At 40.2% G+C, this 20,771-nt stretch overlaps 1 protein-coding gene across 3 annotated transcripts; it reads right to left on the reverse strand.

Moving 5' to 3' along the window:
• Window positions 1-472: 472 nt before the first annotated feature.
• On the reverse strand, window positions 473-20,575 carry LOC130927230 (NADP-dependent malic enzyme, mitochondrial-like). 3 transcript variants are annotated; one of them, XM_057852910.1, is made up of 14 exons: window positions 20,264-20,575; window positions 19,788-19,980; window positions 12,624-12,757; window positions 12,352-12,501; window positions 10,546-10,621; window positions 10,212-10,477; window positions 10,033-10,142; window positions 9,864-9,961; window positions 8,894-9,007; window positions 8,729-8,834; window positions 5,819-5,961; window positions 5,561-5,734; window positions 4,481-4,579; window positions 473-1,003 (listed from the first exon to the last, which is right to left on the reverse strand). In XM_057852910.1, the coding sequence occupies exons 2-14, from the start codon at window positions 19,968-19,970 to the stop codon at window positions 842-844; spliced, it is 1,815 nt and encodes a 604-aa protein (XP_057708893.1). In that variant the 5' UTR covers window positions 19,971-19,980; window positions 20,264-20,575; the 3' UTR covers window positions 473-841. The 3 variants fall into 3 exon arrangements, with proteins under 3 accessions (XP_057708893.1, XP_057708892.1, XP_057708894.1); XM_057852909.1 differs by having other exon boundaries at window positions 19,788-19,975; window positions 20,264-20,573; XM_057852911.1 differs by lacking the exons at window positions 19,788-19,980; window positions 20,264-20,575 and adding an exon at window positions 14,262-14,507.
• Between the last annotated feature and the right edge of the window lie 196 nt (window positions 20,576-20,771).

Genomic DNA, 20,771 nt, shown 5'->3' on the forward strand with positions numbered 1-20,771 from the left:
AATGCCATGCCATGGATAAATCAATAAAAGTGTTTATAAAAGTGTGAATAAATGACAGTTACATCACAATTCCAGACTTGAGACTGTTTTTGCCTTCACAGTTCCCTGAAGAAGTTTGGATTTGGCATAACGCATTTTCATGATTTCATGATGATGTGCGATTCTCATTGAACATCACTTATTAGAAACTCATTACTCCAATCCATATACGGAAGCTCGTCAGTTTCATTTAGCATGACATATCTTAACTCTATGCATACTAGTGTCTTCTTAAAAGGTACGAGTTCATTTATATGGGCCTAAAACTGCAAGTGATCAAACTGTTTTGGAATGGTAAATATCACCTATGTTTATAGAAGTAATTTAAAAAAATGAATTTTATGTCTAAATCTAACACCTGGTTTAGTTAAAAAAAAAAATAATAATATGACTTATCGATTTGAAAAAATCCATGAACAAAAACAATCATGACTTTGGAAAACTTAAGTATAAAGTTTAATATCCATTTTGAAAACTTTAAGCATGAAACCACACCTTCGACTCATCATCACACATTAAAAAGTCACATCGATGCCCTTAATCTGCTCCCGATTTACAGTAAATGACACAAATTTGGCAGGGACAGCTGCTAGGTGATTAAACTGATGACTCTGGAAGAGGCACAAAGACTTGTTGTATTGAAGTAGTTATGAGAGGATGGAGTGTGACATTAAAGGTTATGTTTTGTCCTAGGTATACTGTCAGTAGTGGTGCGTAATGCAAAGAAACGCTGATCTAAACTATTTAAAAAAAGTAATAATAATACAAAATCAGCAGTATGACACAAACAGGCTGGCAATGATCAAACATCCTGCACGTTCATGGCCTCCTGCGGCCAAGTGTAAGAGTCCAGTGTGAACGAATCGTAGTCTGGGCTGTAGATATGCGAGAGAACAAATGCTTCCTTGTCTTTTGGTTCCGGATATAGCGACGCCATGTTATTCTTGTATGCATAGTTGACAATCTGGATACACACAAACAAAAATAATTAGGCGACCGCAAAGCTTCTTGAAATGCAGATGTGAATAACTTGACCCCGAATAAGTATAAAAGGGATGGATTAATGGGCTATTTACAGTGAGGAGCAGAAGTATTTACTCCCCTTGTGATTTTGCAAGTTCACTCTCTTAGAAAATAGGTATAGGCCTGAAATTTCAATCATAGATGCATTTCCACATAGAGAGCCATAATCTAAAAAAAAAAAAAAAAAAAATCGAAACTCACATTGTATGATTATTAGGGCTGTCAAAATTATCACGTTAACGGGCGGTAATTAATTTTTAAAATTAATCACGTTAAAATATTTGACGCAATTAACGCACATGCCCCGCTCAGACAGATGACAGTACAGTGAAATGCCCACATGTTAATTGTGTTTTATGGAGTTTTGCCGCCCTCTGCTGGCGCTTGGGTGTGACTGATTCTATAGACCCTACCCACCGACGTCACAAAATCACGTGATCGCTGTATTGTTCCGCCCCCTTGTCCGTCATTTTGTGTCTGTATTATCAATGGTCTCAATTGATCGAGCAATTTATAATGCATTTCATGGAAGACCCGGTGCTTTCGGATGCCGTAAACTCACTTGATGCGTTGCATAAAAGGCGTTATGTGGAAAAGCTTCAGTTTATCCATTCGCCAGATCCATATTTGATGCCTAAATCGATGTTTTTCGACCCGCTGTCTCTGCCGTATTTGCCTGATATCTGCTAGCTACCCTGATATGTACAACTATCTTGTTCACACAAAATCAGCCTATTCTCACGAAAGTTTGAAAAACTTTAAGAGCTTGGAGGCTTATAAATACTTCGTTGCTGGTTGGGTGAAACAGGTCCTCGTCCACGAAAATGCGGCAGGAATCTATCTTGTGCTTGGAAAGGTGAGTTACGAAATTTTCAATTCAAAATCTTTTGTTATTGCTAACATCCACTGTCAAGTCTAATGTATTTCATGTCATTTGTCAATGGAGCTAGGGCTTTTAATGTTTATATGGTTTAGCGATAGCACTCTCACTACATACATACGTGTATGTTGTCGGCGATTAGCCTAGCAATGATCTTAATTGTGGTTGTCAGCCCAAAACCCTCTAAATATATATTAAATGCATCTTACCAGATATAAAATGACTACTACATAATCTGTGGTAACCGTTTGGAGCCCAGTTTTCTCGTCGAATTGCAGCAGCCCATCTCGCTCTCTCCTCTCCGGGTCTCTCGGAATCCGGTAGAACTTCAAGTCTCTCTGTCTATCTTCTCTGTTATTGCAACCGACCGCCACACACGCCTTCACCATTTTGATATTTAATGTTAACGAGCAGAAAAACACGCCGTAAATAGGAGGAATGTACGTAGCCGTAACCGGTAAAGACGATGTTTTGACGGACAATTGGGCGGCACCAGTCAGGAGGGCGGAGTTGTGACGTCACGTGGGTAGGGTCTATAGGCTTCAGCACCCATGAGCATTGTGTAAGTAATTATTGACATCAACAATGGCGGGCTACTAGTTTATTTTTTGATTGAAATTTTTACAAATTTTATTAAAACGAAAACATTAAGAGGGGTTTTAATATAAAATTTCTATAACTTCTACTAACATTTATCTTTTAAGAACTACAAGTCTTTCTATCCATGGATCGCTTTAACAGAATGTTAAGAATGTTAATGCCATCTTGTTGATTTATTGTTATAATAAACAAATACAGTCCCTATGTACCGTATGTTGAATGTATATATCCATCTTGTGTCTTATCTTTCCATTCCAACAATAATTTACAGAAAAATATGGCATATTTTATAGATGGTTTGAATTGCGATTAATTGCGATTAATTAATTTTTAAGCTATAATTAACTTGATTAAAAATTTTAATCGTTTGACAGCCCTAATGGTTATTCAATAATTTATTTGTAATTTACTGGGGTTCATAAGTATTTGTATCCCTGAGAATCAGAAATAATTATGACATTCAAAGAGTTGTCAGTCTGCCTTAAAAAAGTCCACCTTCACCCCATGAGTAACGACCCACCCACCAGCCGTTTAAGCTCTATATTGTCACTTGTGGACCCCACAGTCAGTCATAATCCAACTACTACCATGGGCAAGACCAGAGAGCTTTCGAAAGACACCAGAGAAAAAAAATTGTTGAGCTCTACAAAGCTGGAAAAGGCTATGGGACAATTGGAAAGCAGCTTGGTGAGAATAAAACAAGATGCAGAAATTGTTAGAAAATGAAAAAGGCTGAAGACGACTGACAATCTACCCCGAACTGGGGCTCCATGTAAAATCTCTCCTCATGGGGCATTACTCATGATGAGAAAAGTGAGGGCTCAGTCTAGAACTATACGGCAGGACTTGGTCGATGACCTGAAGAGAGCTGGATGTTTCAAAGGCTACCGTCAGTAGAACACTACGGTCCATTGGTTCAAAACCCTGCATTGCTCAGAAGGTTTCCCTGTTAAAGCCAGTACATGTGAAGGCCCATCTGAAGTTTGCAAGGGACCATCTGAATGATGCAAAAGGGTCATGGGAGAAAGTCATGTAGTCAGATGAGACCAAAGTACTTTTTGGTGCAAACTTTACTCGTCGTGTGTGGAGGAAAAAGGATGAGTACAATCCCAAGAACACCATCCCCACTGTGAAGTATGGAGATAGAAACCTAATGTTTAGGGCTGCTTTTCGGCAAAGGGGACAGGCCAACTGTACTGAATAAATCAGAGGATGAATGGTGAAATATATAGTCAGATATTGAGCCACAACCTCCTTCCCTCAGTCAGATACTTGAAGATGAGTCATCACAGCCAAGCGGACCAAGGAGTGGCTGCGTAAAATGGATGTCAAAGTTCTGGAGTGGCCTAGCCGGTCTCCAGACCTCAATCCAATAGAAAATCTTTGGACGGAGCGGAAACTTTGTGTTTTTCAACGACAGCCCAGAACCTCGACAGATCTAGCATACACTACTGTATGGATCTCGAGAAGATTTGTGTGGAGGAATGGGCAAAAATCCCTGTTTTCATATGTTAAAGCCTGATTAAGAACAACCGAAAGCGTCTGCCCTCTGTAATTGTAAACAAAGGCTTCTACACTAAATTTTAGCACTGATTTTCTTAGGGGTACAAACACTTATGAACCCCAGTAAATTACAAATAAATTATTGAAAAATCATCCACCGTGAGTTCCGGATTTTTTTTTTTTTTTTTTTTTTAAGATTATGTCTCTATAAATGGAACTGCATCTATGATTGAAATTTCAGACCTTTACCTATTTTCTAGGTGGGTGAACTTGCAAAATCACAAGGGGTGCAAATAATTTTACTCCCCACTGTATATGCTCTGGCAAATGTCCAATTGGGCTTAGGTATACGCTGTGTTTGAATGATTGCCATGGTCTTCTTCCACAAATAATTACAATTTTAACAAAATAGCAAGATATTATTTAATGTCAAACCTTGACAGCAATCTTAAAGGACACCTCTCTGATGGTGTTGAGAGGAGGGTAGAGTCGCCCCTCAGCCAAATGCTCCTCAGTCACCATGTCAGCAATGGCCTGACAAACAAACACACAGTAATGACTAGAGGCGTGCGAAATTTCCGATTCGTAGATTATTCGCGATTTGGCCGTGGAAGATTCTAGAACGATTCACGAACAACCAAATTCCGATTATTGAATTATACCAGGTATAGCAGAACTAAAACACAGTCAGCGCGGTCTTCGGGACACAATGAGGAACGGACCGAAAGTAAATATCGTGTACAACTCATGCCGCTAGATAAAAAACATAACAAAACAATAATACGTGGCGGCGGCCAACAGCTGCTTCAAACAACGCCCAGTTGCTAGTTGCTACAAACATACGGACACATACGGCTATAATAGATATCACATATATGTAGAACCAGATACAAAATGACAGACGACGGCGGCGTTAAAACATATAAAGAGAACTAGATGAGAAATGACAGATTTGCCGTTTAGTAGTTGCCGCGTTGTGAACAGCCGCCATCTTAAAGCAGTAGACTTCTCTAGAAGGCTCTGTTGTAGCAAACCTAAATAACGCTTTATCTAAAATACTCCTAAATGGGCAAAATCTTGACTTGAATCTATCTTTAAATGAAGAAACAGTTTTAAAACTTTGACATGTCGAAAGTAGACTGAAGGGAAATTATGGACTAACGATAGCAATTTTAACAACTTTAACGGTTGATTCACATCATTAAATTAATTAAATGTAGTTTAAAGCTGCTGATACAGACTGGGGACTTGAGTATTTTATTTACTGTTTTTAACTGTTAACTAGATCATGAAATATTAGTTTCGTTAAGCCTGAGGGGATTTTTGAACAAATTTGGAACTAATGTACAACACATTAAAAGCGTGGGGGGCGGGTAAAATCAATAATCGATTTATAATCGAATCGGAGCCTCTGAATTGTAATCGAATCGTTAGGTGCCCAAAGATTCCCACATCTAGTAATGACAGAAATGGTTTGTTGGTGAAGGTCATATTAATGAAAAATGAAAAAAGGACCTCTGCAGTGGTGAGGAAAATGTCATCGGATATGTGGCGAACGCCGCAGGCGATGACACCCAATGCCACCCCGGGGAACACGTAGGCGTTGTTTCCCTGGCCGGGGTAAAACGAGCGCCCATCGGCCAGAGTCACTTTGTTGAATGGACTCCCGCTAGCAAAGATTCCGCGTCCCTAATTGAAAACGCAAAAGCTTCGTAAACACAAAATTTTCATCTCACAGGATCACCAGCTTGCAAAAGTCTATGGAGTTCCTACCTCTGTAAGATTGTAACACTGCTCTGCCGTACACTCGGCCTTGCTGGTGGGGTTGCTAAGGGCAAAAATGATGGGCCGCTCATTGTTGGCCGCCATATCCTTAATTATCTTCTCGGTGAATGCGCCTGCAATGGCTGCGACTCCTTCACATTCATGAAAACAAAACAACAGTACGTTATAGATCAGCTACGTTGCGTGAATGTTTGCTGCCTCATGTAGTTGATTTCTTTTTCAACCATCACATGAAATAATGCATTAGATTAGATTACACATGCAAATTATTCTTCATATCCACTAAAATATTAATTAAACAAGCAAAATTGATAGAGAATTTTTCCGCTGTGATAGATGTTTACCCTAGATAGTTGCCTGCTGAGTCATCCACCTGAATCAATTTAACCCAGCAGCCAAAATCAGTGCCCTTCTTGCCTTGAGGAAAAAGACATCACATGGTGGTTGTAATTACCTTTTGTATGACTGACACCACCATGTGTCAAGGTAGCCCACAGAGCATGCGTGACATCTGAGCCTTGGGGGCTACCTGATGCTTACGATCAACATGTCAGTGAACCCTGCTCAACATAAAGCTCCGAAAATAAAAATCTACAACACAAAAACAAACATAACTATTTTCAACTACCGGTGTCTATAAAAATCTACAACACAAAAACAAACATAACTATTTACAACTACTGGTATTTATATTTACTATTTACTTAGTAACATTCCCTATCTAATTGTTGAGGATTTTCTCCTTTTTCTGTATTATATAAGTATTTTAGTGAAAAAAAACATACTGAATCACTGCAAAAAGACAACAGAGAAAATTAAAATGCAGGTAGTCCCCGGGTTATGAACGAGTTCCGTTAATACGCTGGCGGCGTATATTTCCACGAAAGTCGAAATAAACACTTTAGGTTCCCCTAAATATCAAAATAACTATCCAAATACATGTATTATACGTCACTGTACGTTGGACGTTGGCGCCAAGTCCTAGCTAGACAGCGAGCTAAGCTCCGAAATGACGATGTCAGTCGTCCATGTGGTTTGCTGACTATATTCAGCTCATGACGTCAACACTTGCAAAATGAAACTAAAATAAAAAATGAAATTAAATCAGTTTCATCTTCAATTCCACCAATTCAAATTTGTGTTTAACAAACTGCTGATACAGCAATAACAATCCACACAAACGATTAGCATGTAGCAATTAGCGATGTCCGCACATTATCAAAAACAATCACATAATCTCACCCCAAGTATTAGAACACAATTGAAAACCAACAATAAACAGTATAAAAGGTGTGAAGGAATCTGACCTTTTAGCCAGATAGCCGGAATCACGCCAACCGAACCAACAACCCGGGCCGGCGAAACCCCGAAAACCCAGCCAAAAGGCCAAATTCCGCGCGTTCGCCTTAGTCTTAACCCCTTGTACTGACTCCATTTTAAAAGCTGGAAAAAGGCTTCGAACCACAAGCTGGAAAAAGGCTTCGAACCACAAGTTGACAATTTATTCAGGTCGACAGTGATCAAACGGCAAGGTAAAACAGCAAATAGGTCCCCGACAGAGAGGCAATTCTGGACCAAAGGTCAGCAAAACAACGAGCACATTGGAATATACCTGAGAAGTGACAGTTGTTAGCTAAACGCTCAGTCTCTTTGAAGTCTGCGGTACGGCAGGCTCGACGAAGGCTGTGCCTGGGTTTTGTTTAGGATAATTCTTCTGTTGCAGATTTGGGCGGTCAAGTTCATGCGTAACCGTTCATTGCTGAGTCATGGTTACTGATGCAACTGAGGTGGGAGGTTTGGCCTGCCTTGAAGCCTGAGAGGCGCCGAGCTATCAGACTTAGTTCTTTTTGTTATTGGGTGTTGTGGTAGTACAGGACGTCCCGCCATTTGTTCTGGACTGTCCTGAAGAGCTGATTGCGGGATTTGGTGTTGCAGACGTGGGCTTGTAGGAGTCTTGCCTATCACCTGGTAGTCAGCATCAATCTTGCTCAGTCAGCTGCATGACGCAAGTGTTGGGCTTCCGTGGTCAGAAGGCGTCATATATCTCTTATGCCCTACAGTATGTCAAATATATCCTGCTTGTTTTCCTTAAACTATGATATAAATACTATTTATTTCATATTGGGTACGTTAGAGTAATACAAACAGTAAATACGAGAAAAGCTACTATTCCCTTCAGGTGTTATACACAGCCGTTGCCCCTGTGGATGCTTCACAAGCAACAAATGTGCGCGCAGGCTTACAGCTGTGAACTATGCCCTCTGTCTCTTACTCGTCTCGCCCACTTTTTTGTGGGCGTAAATGCGCTCTTAGTGTGTGCGTTCTTTTTCTTGTGTCCATGCGCTCTGTGCTTCGCGTGCGGAAGTACTCCCTGCTCTGCTCTTCCTTTGCCAAAATAAAAGCATGCGTCACAAAACAAAAGTCAACATTATATATTATATATATGTATATGTATGTATATACTTTTTTTTTTTTTTTTTTTTTTTTTTTTAATTTAAACCACCTGGAGACAAAATGGCGGGCGAGACTCGGGCGTCGTAAAGTCGAAATCACGTAAGTCAGGTACGTCGTAACACGGGGACTACCTGTATAATACTACTAATAATAAGGGTGATTGTTCCATGGTGTTTTACCCTTAGAAGGGAGATCTACTCCAACTCACCCAAAACCCCAATGAGGAGCAGCGCTATAGAAAATGGATGGCTGGATACACAATTGCATGGCCTGTGTATGAGGAATTGCGCTAAATTTAGCAGAATGCTAAAGAAAAGAAATCACCTCCAGCAAGCTTATGCGTTTTCCATCAAACGGATGAAAGAAAAAGGGACATAGGTTATATTACATGTGGTTCAGGGAACAATAATGATCGTCGTACAATGACTTCTGCATTCCACTCACCAATTATGGCAGTAGGCTTGATGGTGTGCACCACTTCCTCCAAGGTCCTCAAGTGGGGATGCTCATGCGCAAACTCCTCTTTCTCATGGTTCAGATGACTTCGACCCTGAACAAGAAGCATTTGGTTTTATCTTTTTCCACAAAGCATGCCCTTGATGGCGTTACCTTCACAATGAGACCTTTGGAGTCCACCATCCAGATCCTTTTGGAGGCTTCACTTCGAGACAAGCCCTCCTTGGCCATGGCCATCATAAGCAGGTGAGCAATGCCCAAAGCGGCCTGACATGAACAGATCACACAAAGTTTAAATTTACTTGAAAGTGCTAGAAAGTGTTGTTCTGCAACTTTAATATTATCTAGGTCTGACCCAGGTAGTGTTATTCTGTTTTTATTTTATTTTTTTTTAATGAGATTTCTTCGGTGCGCCGCACAACCGAACCGTTTGACCGATCGGCACCGTTCAAATATTTAAACGACCGGAATTTTCACGCGATGCAAGGAATTTTTCGTACGACCCCAAAAAAATTTCCGTTCGCCCGTAAACGTATGGACACATGATTTCCCATTCATTTCCAATGTCATTCACATTGCACTGATGTCATTGACGGCCATGTATTTTAGGGCTATGCACGTTAATACCATTGACATTGTATGTCAATTCTATTGATGTTTGATGATGTTGAAATTTCCCATTCATTTTCTATGGCAAAAAAAACAAATGTCTTCAAATCAACAGGAAATGACCAGATATGTCCCCAAATGACCTGATATGACCAGGCCAGCCCCCCAAATGACCTGATATGACCAGGTCACGCCCCCTAAATGACCTGATATGACCAGGCCACGCCCCCCCCAAATGTCCCCAAATGACCTGATATGATCAAGCCACGCCCCCCAAATGACCTGATATGACCAGGCCACGCCCCCCCCAAATGTCCCCAAATGACCTGATATGGCCAGGACGTGTCCCCCAAAATGTCCCTAAATCAAAAGGAAGTGACCTGATATTGTCCCCAAACGAACCTGGGCGGAGCTAAGATCTGATTCTTCACACGGCAAAGACCCAGAGTAATTTCTCCAGAAATTGCCATTTCTAGTATATGCATATATTTTTTAAAATCAATAAAGTAATCACCTCGCCGGCACCCTGGAAAACGAACTTGTGGTCAGACAATTTATCTTTGGTGATCTTCAAAGCTGCCAACAACCCAGCCACCGCGACAGACGCCGTGCCTATTTGAGAACATAAACGTTGCATGATGCACAATATTGTTGTCATGTAAAATATGCGCCTAGTAGGCAACCTTGAATGTCGTCGTTGAAGGTACAGTAGCGATTCCTGTATTTGTTGAGAATGCGGAAAGCGTTGCTGTTGGCAAAATCCTCAAATTGAATCAGGCAGTTCATCCCATACCTGCAGGGTGACATAAAGACGCATTAAGACAGCAAAATGGAATAGCATCGCTGCCATTCTCCTACATACTTGTCCGTCACGGCCTGCATGAACTCGTCGATAAGCTCGTCGTACTCCTTCCCGCGGATTCTGTTATGCTTTAAGCCAATGTACAGGGGATCGTTGAGTAGGTTCTGGTTATCGGTTCCCACGTCCAGCAACACAGGGAGGCACTGCTGTGGCCGAACTCCGCCACAGGCGGTGTACAACGCCAATTTCCCCACAGGAATACCCATGCCGTAGCTGCCCAGATCCCCTAGCCCGAGGATACGCTCACCGTCTGTCACTACGATAGCCTAAATGAAAAAAAAAGACAAAGAACTTGATTGTATGGAGTTAAGAGGAAAGATGGAGGAAGACCTACCTTTATGTTCTCTTCAGGCCAGGAGTTGAGCAGTGTTGCAATGTGGCCTCTATCATGGATGGTGATGAAAAGTCCACTGTGAATGAAAAAAGCTTATGAATGGCCCGATATTCTATCCAGTACTGCGTAATATTCAAGCTGGTTTCATCAAAATCAATTTCCTATACTTGTAATGTGTTTCGTAAATATTTCACGTCATATTATCATAAAGAATACCAGACACATACAGTATGTGGGCCAGCCATTTTCAACATGGGCCTTCACTAATACAACATTGTCACTAGCAGAGACTTCATAATGATATTGATGGGTCACATCCGTCATCCACTGCGCCATGCCTTAAAGTAGGGGGCCTGCCCACATCAAGAGGAGTTATTCTCAAACACACGCATGCAGCGATAACACCGGATTTAGATTGAAAAAGTACTAAAGCTGTACCGCATACGATAAGAAAGGATTGTCTCAGGAGTGATTTGTTCGAGGATTCAAGGTAATTATTATATTTTTCGTACCATGCATGCATTTTGAAACGTTGTGAAAAAAAATCAATGGGAGAAATTAGCCGCATTGGTGTCACAGTTTGCAATATATACGTAAAATAAATGGTAACTTTTTTTGCTTTTAATCAAGAATCGAGACTGTTTTTGTTGGTTTATGCAGGAAGAAGGGTGTGTTTGGGCCTTCTTCTGTTACAGATTTGGGCGGTCAAGTTTGTGTGTCACCGTTGCTGGGTCATGGTTAATGAGGCAACTGAGGTGGGAGGTTCGGTGCGCCTCAGTGTCTGAGAGGCGCTGAGCTATCAAACTTCTTCTCTCAAAGTTCTTTTTGTTATCGGGTGTTGTAGTAGTACAGGACATCCCGCCATTTGTTCTGGACTGTCCTGAAGAGTTGATTGCGGGATTTGGTGTTGCAGACGTGGGCTTGTAGATGTCTTGCCTATCACCTGATAGTCACCGTCAATCTCGCTAAGTCATCTGCATGACGCACGCGTTGGGCTACCGTGGTCAGAAGGCGTCATGTATCTCTTATGCCCTACGTCAAATGTATTCTGCTTGTTTTCCTTAAACTATGATATAAATGATATCTATTTTATATTGGGTACGTTAGAGAAATACAAACAGTAAAACAGTCAATACGAGAAACGGTACTATTCCTTCAATGGCCAAAATAAAAAGCAACTTGTCGCGATCAGCCTCAATCTTTGTTGTTTACATTCGCATGGAACGCGTTGAGGTAGGAACTTGTTCGCTCCGAGTGGGATAGGTCCAACTTCTGACCTTCCTCGAATGCAACGTGAGCACGAGTGGCCGAAGCACTCCTCTCTATTGTGGCCGTATTACTCATCTAAAAAAATAGTCCTGCAGAATGAAATGAATTACGGCAGTTTTTTTGTGACATTGTTTTGGCCTCATGGGTGTTTTGGAACAATGATCTGCATTTTGAATTTATTGGACTACGTTAGATCTGTTCGTAGATCTGTATCGTTTTTTATTGGCATGCTAAATTGACCTCATTAACTCACGGTAGCTTAGCCACTCCATATGCCTTAAATAACTTACCAACTGCACGAAACTTGTTGAAATCAACTCCACCAATTAATTAAGCCCCCAGTAACTTGAAGATTAAGCCTAACGTCAAAAATTCTGAACTTACGCTCTAACATAAAAATTGTACTTTTCTGGCATCGACTATCTTCTTGGAAAATTCAGAACTTGAGGAATTTTTAAATCTCCACTCATTCTTTAAACCTAATGTTCTTATTTTCTCATAATGTTTGATAAAAAGCATTATGTGTCCTGATCTTACCGTGGCCTCCTGAAGGCCAGGCCATACTGCTGGCAGGCCAAGCCAACAGTTGGCGTGTAGACGATGGGCATGAATTCCTCGATATCCGACGTGAGCACTCGGTAAAAGAGCTTCTCGTTCCTGTCTTGTAGCGTCATCAGCAGGATGTACCTAAGATACAACAGTGCGAGATTAAAAAAAGGAGACGCAACTTCCATTCTAGTTTGTTTACCATCCCGTTGTATAATATATTATAATATTTCAATTACTGTACTTAAAAGTTTTGTTCTTACTTGTCGAGAGGATTGACACGTGTTTCATAACTCTTCATGACACGAAGCACTTGGACATCCTGGGACAAAAAGCAAGGGGGAAGCAGGCCGTGGATGCCCAGCTGCAAGCGCTCTTCCAGGGTGAATGCCATTCCCTAAAAAGAGGAATTGGATGCTAAATTAAAACCAGATTTAAGTGCTTCCAGACTGTTTCAATTTAAGGCAGCACTAGGTAACTTTTCAACCTTTATAAAATATTTTCACAACATCTGTGATATGTTGACTGACAACTAGTTGAATGACACCTCTTTTATATCTTGAGGGGTTCTTTATTGCTTTCACCGGCACTAATTAACATTAAGGTGGGTGGCAGGAACCCTGCCACAAACAAAAAATAATACAAATGTGCTGACTGCTATACAGCATGTCACTTCCCACTTTCTCCATTCGTTATAAAGACGGAAGTTGATGCGAAAGCTTTCGCACGAATTCTGCAAAGATGGGGGAGCAACAAAAGAGACAAAAATTTTTGTCTGAGGAGAAGAAGAAAGGGAGGCCAACAGGATATGTATATCTAGCCACACTAAGACACACGGTTGCTAACCGTCATATGCTATTGTTTCGCCACAACTGGATTCATTACCTTAGTACTATTCATCCTTCACACAGCCACTGGAAACAGAAATGTTGTTTAATGCATCTGCAGGTGAACGGGAGATTGTTTTTGATTGATTGCTAATTTTATGAAACTGTGCGTGTGTGCGCTGGTCTTCATGGAACTCGCAGCGTTAGTTCTCATGGGAAACGCAGTATTCCTCAAGGCAAAACACAATAGCTTTTGTCCACCGGCGTTGCTAAAATCGACCAAAACCGAAAATTTACCTGCTTTAAATTTTTTAAAGAATAATCTACAGCAAAGGTGTTCAACTGTTGGGTAACAGGCACATACTGTAAGTAAGGGTATCAAAGTGTCAGGGAATCTCAAGTTTGAACTCTAAGACAAGTGTTTCCTCGATAGCTCAATTAGAAAAATGAATACGACCCCAACCATGGATTGCTTTGCTTCGAAGGCTTTATGAACAAGAGCTCTCGGGTACAAAATGGGTGATCACAAGCTGTGATCACCCAGAAGTACAAAGAAGTACAATAGAGGCTGGACATTTATACTGTTGAAAGGGCAGTGCCGAAGCCCACCGTGAAACGAAACTTACTAAGAAACGACCTCATCATCTCACAAACCTGAGTATTTTTCCGACCAAAAACATCTTTGAGCTGAGAGCTTAAACACCTGCTCTGGCTAGAACGATGATAAGAAACCACAGTCCTCCCTTGTATTCATTTAGGGCATATTGAAAAACATAGCAATATTTGGGCATATTGTGATACAGTCTACAATCGTCAAGGCCATGGGAAGGCACACTCAAATAGATTAATATAACACTGACGCTCTATGCTACAATGTTCTCATACAAGCATAACAAAAGCACACAAAATATGATGTATAATGGTTGTGTTTTAAGCGTGAATAAAATTCTCTCACACAAAGTACAGTGATATTTTCCAAAATATGAATTTTCTTGGACTTCGTTGTATAAAAATGCAACATAACCTTAGACCAAAACAGTAACAATTGATGCATTAGTCTTTTGAAACACTGACCATGTCTGCTGTGGAGTTGGAGCGTTGACAGGTGTGATATTGATGCTATTAATTCTGTCCAATGGTGCGGCAGACTGAACTTACTCCCCTCGTCTCTGCTGTGGTTTGCCCTCTGAATGCTTGCACTATGAAATTTCCTCCTCCAAAGGAATTCCTTCCTATTCAGTGTGAAAAGTTGTCCAACTAGCCTGCCTCAATGTCCCAGGTGCTTGCAGAAGACTAAAGACAAATTGTTTTGACTCTAAACAAGTAAGAGTCACAACTGTTTTAGACCTTGAAGCCATGGACACTGTTGCAGAATACACTTGTATTATTCCTATTTTACACACATGCATCATGTGCTCTAGGCCAAAGAGGAAAAAGAACAACCTGATTGTTCTTAGCAGTTTAAATCAGTTGGACGAGTACGATAAAGTAGATTAGAGGGATGAAAAAAAAAAAAAAAAAAAAAAGATTTACGAAGCCAGAATTTAGGCCAAGATCATAAAAACGCTCTCACTGTCACAATACTTGTAGACTCATTTCCGGACTTGCGCTTCCCACAGCGAGTCAATGCAGAAATGCTGACTTAGATAGAACTGTGACCTTCCTCATGTCAAGTAAAACCAATAAAACTAGGCAGTTAGTCAGTGTCTAGATGAAGAAACTGAAATATTAAGGGAGTGGCATTTCCTGTTTTATTTTAGATTGAGAACAACAGCCTCGAAAAACCCGCTGATGACTCAATGAGGATGTTTGGCTTGGATCACCATGGAAAAAGTCAGTCCGTCTTTACAAGGAAAGTGTTTGACTTCAAAAAATGTGTTCTGCTTAAACAGACAGTAAATTTAAAAAATGTAAAACATTTATTTGTTATATTTTAGGCAGAGTTATGCGTATTTGTATAAATGATCCACAACTACCACCTAGTATGCAGGACGTTGTAGGGTAGATAAATGTCAAGTGTATGTAGTGACTCCTTGCAGTGACCTTGCTCTGGCAAATTCACTGTTATGGTTACTAGAAATTATCCCATTTATAGATATAAAACTTGATTAAACACTTAATCTAACAACAGGGCCAAACAGTAGTTTAAAAAATTATATTACAAGGTCTAAGGACTGTTGTAGAGTAACATACAGTGGGGAAAAAAGTATTTAGTCAGCCACCAATTGTGCATAGTCTCCCACTTAAAAAGATGAGTGAGGCCTGTAATTTTCATCATAGGTATGCCTCCACTATGAGAGAAGGAATGAGAAAAAAATTCAGAAAGTAACTTTGTTTGATTTTTAAGGAATTTATTTGCAAATTATGTTGGAAAAAAAGTATTTGGTCAAGAACAAAATCTAATCTCAAATTCTCAATACTTTGTTATGTACCCTTTGTTGGCAATAATGGAGGCCAAACGTTTTCTGTAACTCTTCACAAGCATTTCACACACTGTTGCAGGTATGTTGGCCCATTCCACCATGCAGATCTAATCAAGAGCAGCGATGTTTTCGGGCTGTCGTTGGGCAACACGGACTTTCAACTCCCTCCAAAGATCTTGTAGGGAGTTAAGATCTGGAGACCGGTTATGCGACTCAAAGACCTTGAAATACTTCATACTAAGCCACTCTTTGTTTACCGGGCAATGTGTTTGGGCTCATTGTCATGTTGAAAGACCCAGCCACGTTTCATCTTCAATGCCCTTGCTGATGGAAGGAGATTTTCACTCAAAATCTCTCGGTACATGGCCCCATTCATTCTTTCGTTTACACAGATCAGTCGTCCTGGTCCCTTTGCAGAAAAACAGCCCCAAAGCATGATGTTTCCACCCCCATGCTTCACAGTAGGCATGGTGTTCTTTGGATACAAATCAACATTCTTTCTCCTTCAAACACGAGAAGTTGCGTTTCTACCAAAAAGTTTTATATTTTTGTTTCATCGACCATATGAAATTCTCCCAGTCCTCTTCTGGACCATCTAAATGCTCTCTAGCAAACTTCAGACGGGCCTGGACGTGTACTGGCTTAACCAGGGGGACACGTTTGGCACAGCAGGATTTGAGTCCCTGGTAGCGGAGTGTGTTATTGATGGTGGCGTTAGTTACTTTGGTCCCAGCTCCCCCCAAGTCATTCACGAGGTCCCCCCTTGTGGTTCTGGGATTTTTGCTCACTGTTCTTGTGACCATTTTGACCCCACAGGGTGAGATCTTGTATTGAGCCCCAGATCGAGGGAGATTATCAGTGGTCTATATTAGAGATGTCACGTCATTTTCAAAGTATCAGAATCGGCAAAAAAATATCGGCCATGCCTTTTTTTAATATATATACAGTATATATTTTAATTAAATCGTTTTCTAATTGTAGTTAACGTTACAGACGTAATATGTTACAGTCATCCAGAGTCTTTAGTTTAGGCTTAAGGTAGGGTTAGCAAATTTATCTCGATAACGGCGGCAATTAATTTTTTAAAAAATGTGTCACATTAAAATATTAACGCAATTAAACCATGCGCTGCACGACCCTCTCACTCATTGTCGCGCTCAATCTGTAAAGACGCCGTTTTACCTATATACAGAGATAAAAGGCAGCGCATAATGAGTAGAGTGAATGTTGGCAGCCTTTGGAGCCTTTTATTAATTGGCTAAAGCCTTGCAATCCCTCTCCCTATGATTAGAAATATCATGGGAAGCAATGTGGGGAAGCAAGGTGGCAATTGATCTTTGTCTTAACACCTTATGTTATTTCCCAACGCAGAGAAGATATATCAATTGGTAGTAGGCCTGAACGATATATCGTTTAAACATCGCCATCGCGATGTGCACGTGTGCAATAGTCCCATCGCAAGTACTTGCAATAGTTTTATTTTTTTTAATCCACAAATGTATGTTGCTCCATGCTTTCTCTGTCCTGAGTTGATCGCTTTAGTGACACTCACACAACCTCCCTGTCCCTCTCCCTCCCTCCCTCTCCTAGGTCTTTGTTCCTCTGCGCACTTGCTTATTAAAGTTAACGATGGTTGTGTTTGATCTTGCCACAGAGGCGGACTTCAATCACACCGCATCTTTCAGTCGTCGTTTAACTTGTTAAGCACGTGTTGCATGAAGGAAGCGTGCGCTGGAATGAATGTGTGTGCGTGGAAACGTTGGGGACAGCCGGTGTTCTGACGAATGGGTATGCTTTGTACACCTGTTGTGTTGTGTCCTGGAAATAAACACTAGAAGTGATTCTGCAGCCAAGGTAGATAAACAGAAGCATTAAATAAAGCAAAGCATTTTTCTACTACAGTACATTATTCTTGTTTAAAAATGATTCGATGATCTGCACGTGTGGTCCATGATTGGAAAGCTTAAAATCTCAACTTTCTGGGGGAAGAAAAATTTTTAACAGGAGGGCATTTTTAAAAAAAAAAGAAATGTTTTTTGAAATGTTTTTTAAACAGCAAAACCCTAGTTGGAGGTGAGAGCATGCGAGAGCAGAATTACAGACACCATGACTTTAACGAGATATTATCGCGTACTTATCTTGTTTCGATCCAAAAGCTCCATGTCGCATGTATCACTGAGTGTCAAGACACAGCTGTGACTGGCCGCAGCTGGATTATTTCATTTTATTTTATGGGTGAAACATGGTACTATAGCAGAAATCGCAGACATCAAGGAGTGGTCGAGATTTTCTTTTTCATATATTTACCCTTTTAAACGTTTTTTCCCCCAATTTTTCTTTTTTCGGGTAAGTTATTTATCATCTATCATAGCAGGGAAAATGCGACAGTAACAAAAAAATACAATTTAGCGAAAGTTATGAGGTAGATATCCGTGACTTTTTTACAGACGCCATATTTTTCATTGTGACATAATTTGTTTAAAAATTGAAAATATGCGAGTGAATCATTTTTTAAAGTTAGCCATATACATTTTGTAAAGCATATTTTAGGGGGAACATTTTGAAAAAAACATGTCCAATATATGTATAATATGTATCTTTTTTCAATGCAAAAAAAAAAAAATATATATATATATATATATTTTTTTTTTCTTCTTTTTTTTCTTTTAATATCGCAATATAATATCGCAATATATATATATATTTTTTTCTTTTAATATCGCAATATAATATCGCAATATATTGCAACCTCGCAAAAAATCGCAGCAATAGTTTTTTCCAATATCGTTCAGGCCTAATTGGTAGCACTACACACAGTCATGGTTCCACTTCCCATCATGCATTTGGGATGGCCACAATATTATTTACTGAAAGCTCAACAAATACACTAGATGGCAATATTTAGTCACAATATACAAAGTCACAAGTCTTTCTATCCGTGGATCCCTCTCACAGAAAGAATGTTAATAATGTAAATGCCATCTTGAGAATTTACTGTCATAATAAACAAATACAGTACTTATGTACTGTATGTTGAATGTAATCAGAGTTTTATACATTTTTTTCTTAATGCATTGCCAAAATGTATATGATCGGGAATGATTGGAATTGAATCGGGAGCAAAAAAAAGCAATCGGATTGGGAAATATCGGGATCGGCAGATACTCAAACTAAAACGATTGGGATCGGATCGGGAGCAAAAAAAAAAACATGATCAGAAAAACCCTAGTCTCTATGTTTTCCATTTACTAATAATTGCTCTCACAGTTGATTTCTTCACACCAAACTGCTTCCCTATTGCAGATGAAGTCTTCCCAGTGAGGTTCAGGTCTACAATTTTGTTTCTTGCGTCCATTGACAGCTCTTTGGTCTTGGCCATAGTGGTGTGTGGCTGTTTGAGGTTGTGGACAGGTGTCTTTTATACTGAAAATGAGTTCAACCACTTGTCATTTATACAGGTAACGAGAGGAGGACAGAGGGGCCTCTTAAAGAAGATACAGCTCCGTGAGAGTCAGAAATCTTTCTATTTTATAGGTGACCAAATACTTATTTTTCACCATAATTTGCAAATATATTATTTAAAAATCAGACAAAAGTGATTTTTTTTCTCATTCTGTCTCTCATAGTTGAGGTTCACCTATGACGATAATTACAAGCCTCTCTCATCTTTTTAAGTGGGAGAACTTAAGCACAATTGGTGGATGACTAAATACTTCTTTTGCCCCATTGTATATTCATGGATTGGCATATGTGAATTTAAGTGATTATTTTTTTAACATGTCATTTAAGAAGATAATAACTTATATACAAATGTGGATGGGCCTTGTCCAGGGGAGTCAAAACTCATTTTTGTTGCAAAGGCAAACTGTAGATACAGTTTCCCTCGGGGGGCCATTTTTACCGTGTGTGAACCCATCACTCGTCTGATATTTTTACCAACAGAATATGTTGAATAATGGTTTTTACTAAACATGAAGTTGATTTGATTTCTTTGGCCACGCAAAAATAATGTGGCTGGCTTATAAACGTCCAATCCATTTGAACTGAGACACCTTCAAGTTCAAATGGGTCCAATAGAAACAAACTAATTCAAATTCACAGTAGAAGGATGAAAAGAGCCACATGATTGGACGTCCGTCATCGTCAACGGCACTGAAAGACTTCACGAGAGCCTCACCTTATTGAGGTGGGGGTTCCTAGTGATGTCATAGCCGCGCTTCTTGGTGCTAACGCTGCCTTTGCATCTCGCCCCGCCATGGCAAACCTTCGCCGCCTGTAAGGGCAGCCCGCCGGCCGCTACAACCGCAGTGGTCGAGCGTCGAAAGAGATGCAACGCCGCTCTCCTTGTGAGCGAATTCATGCTGCCTGGACTCAAACACAGAAACGCACAAGTCACAAGCTGGTAACAAGAAGCCGCAACAACGTCATTGACAGTCCAGACCCCTGTAAACAACCTGTTTCGGTCGTGAGGCGTGTTTCTCTTCAATTTGTAACATAAAATCCCACGTTTTCCCATTCAAAATAGAAATATATAAACACACAAGAACCATCCATTCAGAGAAATGTGTTTTTAAAAAGATGCCGCTAGCAAGCGGCTAAAATAGCCGATTGTGTCTGTGTGCGTCCAGCATCACCCCCCCCCCGTACACTTACCAGGATTATACTAATATGACGCCGCCGTCTCTAAGGTGCGTTTCTTCATCAGCGGCTCCGGTAGATTCCAATCACTGCTGTCTTCTCGGCCTGAGTAGATTTTAGAGGTTGGGCCTCGTATAAACAGCTGATCCAGGATCATTTGACATTGACTTTAGATATGTTCTGCGGGGAGAGGTGTCACCGTTGTAGTGGCTATAGTATAGTAAATGAATCAAATATGATAAATTGAAGCTCCCTTTTCATTCCTAATAATGAAAGCTGTTCTCTATTAAAATAAATTATTATTTATTGACATTTGAAATATAATAGTCGTTGTTACAACCTTTTTTATATGTAAAACAGACCAGACATTGGATATATTTGAGCAACTTTCAGTTACGGCAACTTGCTTCAGGCTAGATCCCTGATGAACTTTGTGTGCCAATGTGACGAGCGTCATCACTTGTCGGCCATTTTGTAGCGGAGCCATTCGGTACAAAATGTTATCGTTAAACGAGAGTGTACT

This window comes from Corythoichthys intestinalis, chromosome 12 (assembly GCF_030265065.1).
Source record: "Corythoichthys intestinalis isolate RoL2023-P3 chromosome 12, ASM3026506v1, whole genome shotgun sequence".
NCBI lineage: Eukaryota > Metazoa > Chordata > Actinopteri > Syngnathiformes > Syngnathidae > Corythoichthys > Corythoichthys intestinalis.

Excerpts from the sequence above, each read along its gene's own strand:
- LOC130927230 (XM_057852910.1), bottom strand. The coding sequence starts at position 19,970 with ATGAATTCGCTCACAAGGAGAGCGGCGTTGCATCTCTTTCGACGCTCG. Across the intron at positions 10,478-10,545 it reads GGCCTGAAGAGAACATAAAG|GCTATCGTAGTGACAGACGG; the intron begins GTAGGTCTTCCT and ends TTTTTCATTTAG. Across the intron at positions 8,835-8,893 it reads CCAAAGGTCTCATTGTGAAG|GGTCGAAGTCATCTGAACCA; the intron begins GTAACGCCATCA and ends CTTCTTGTTCAG.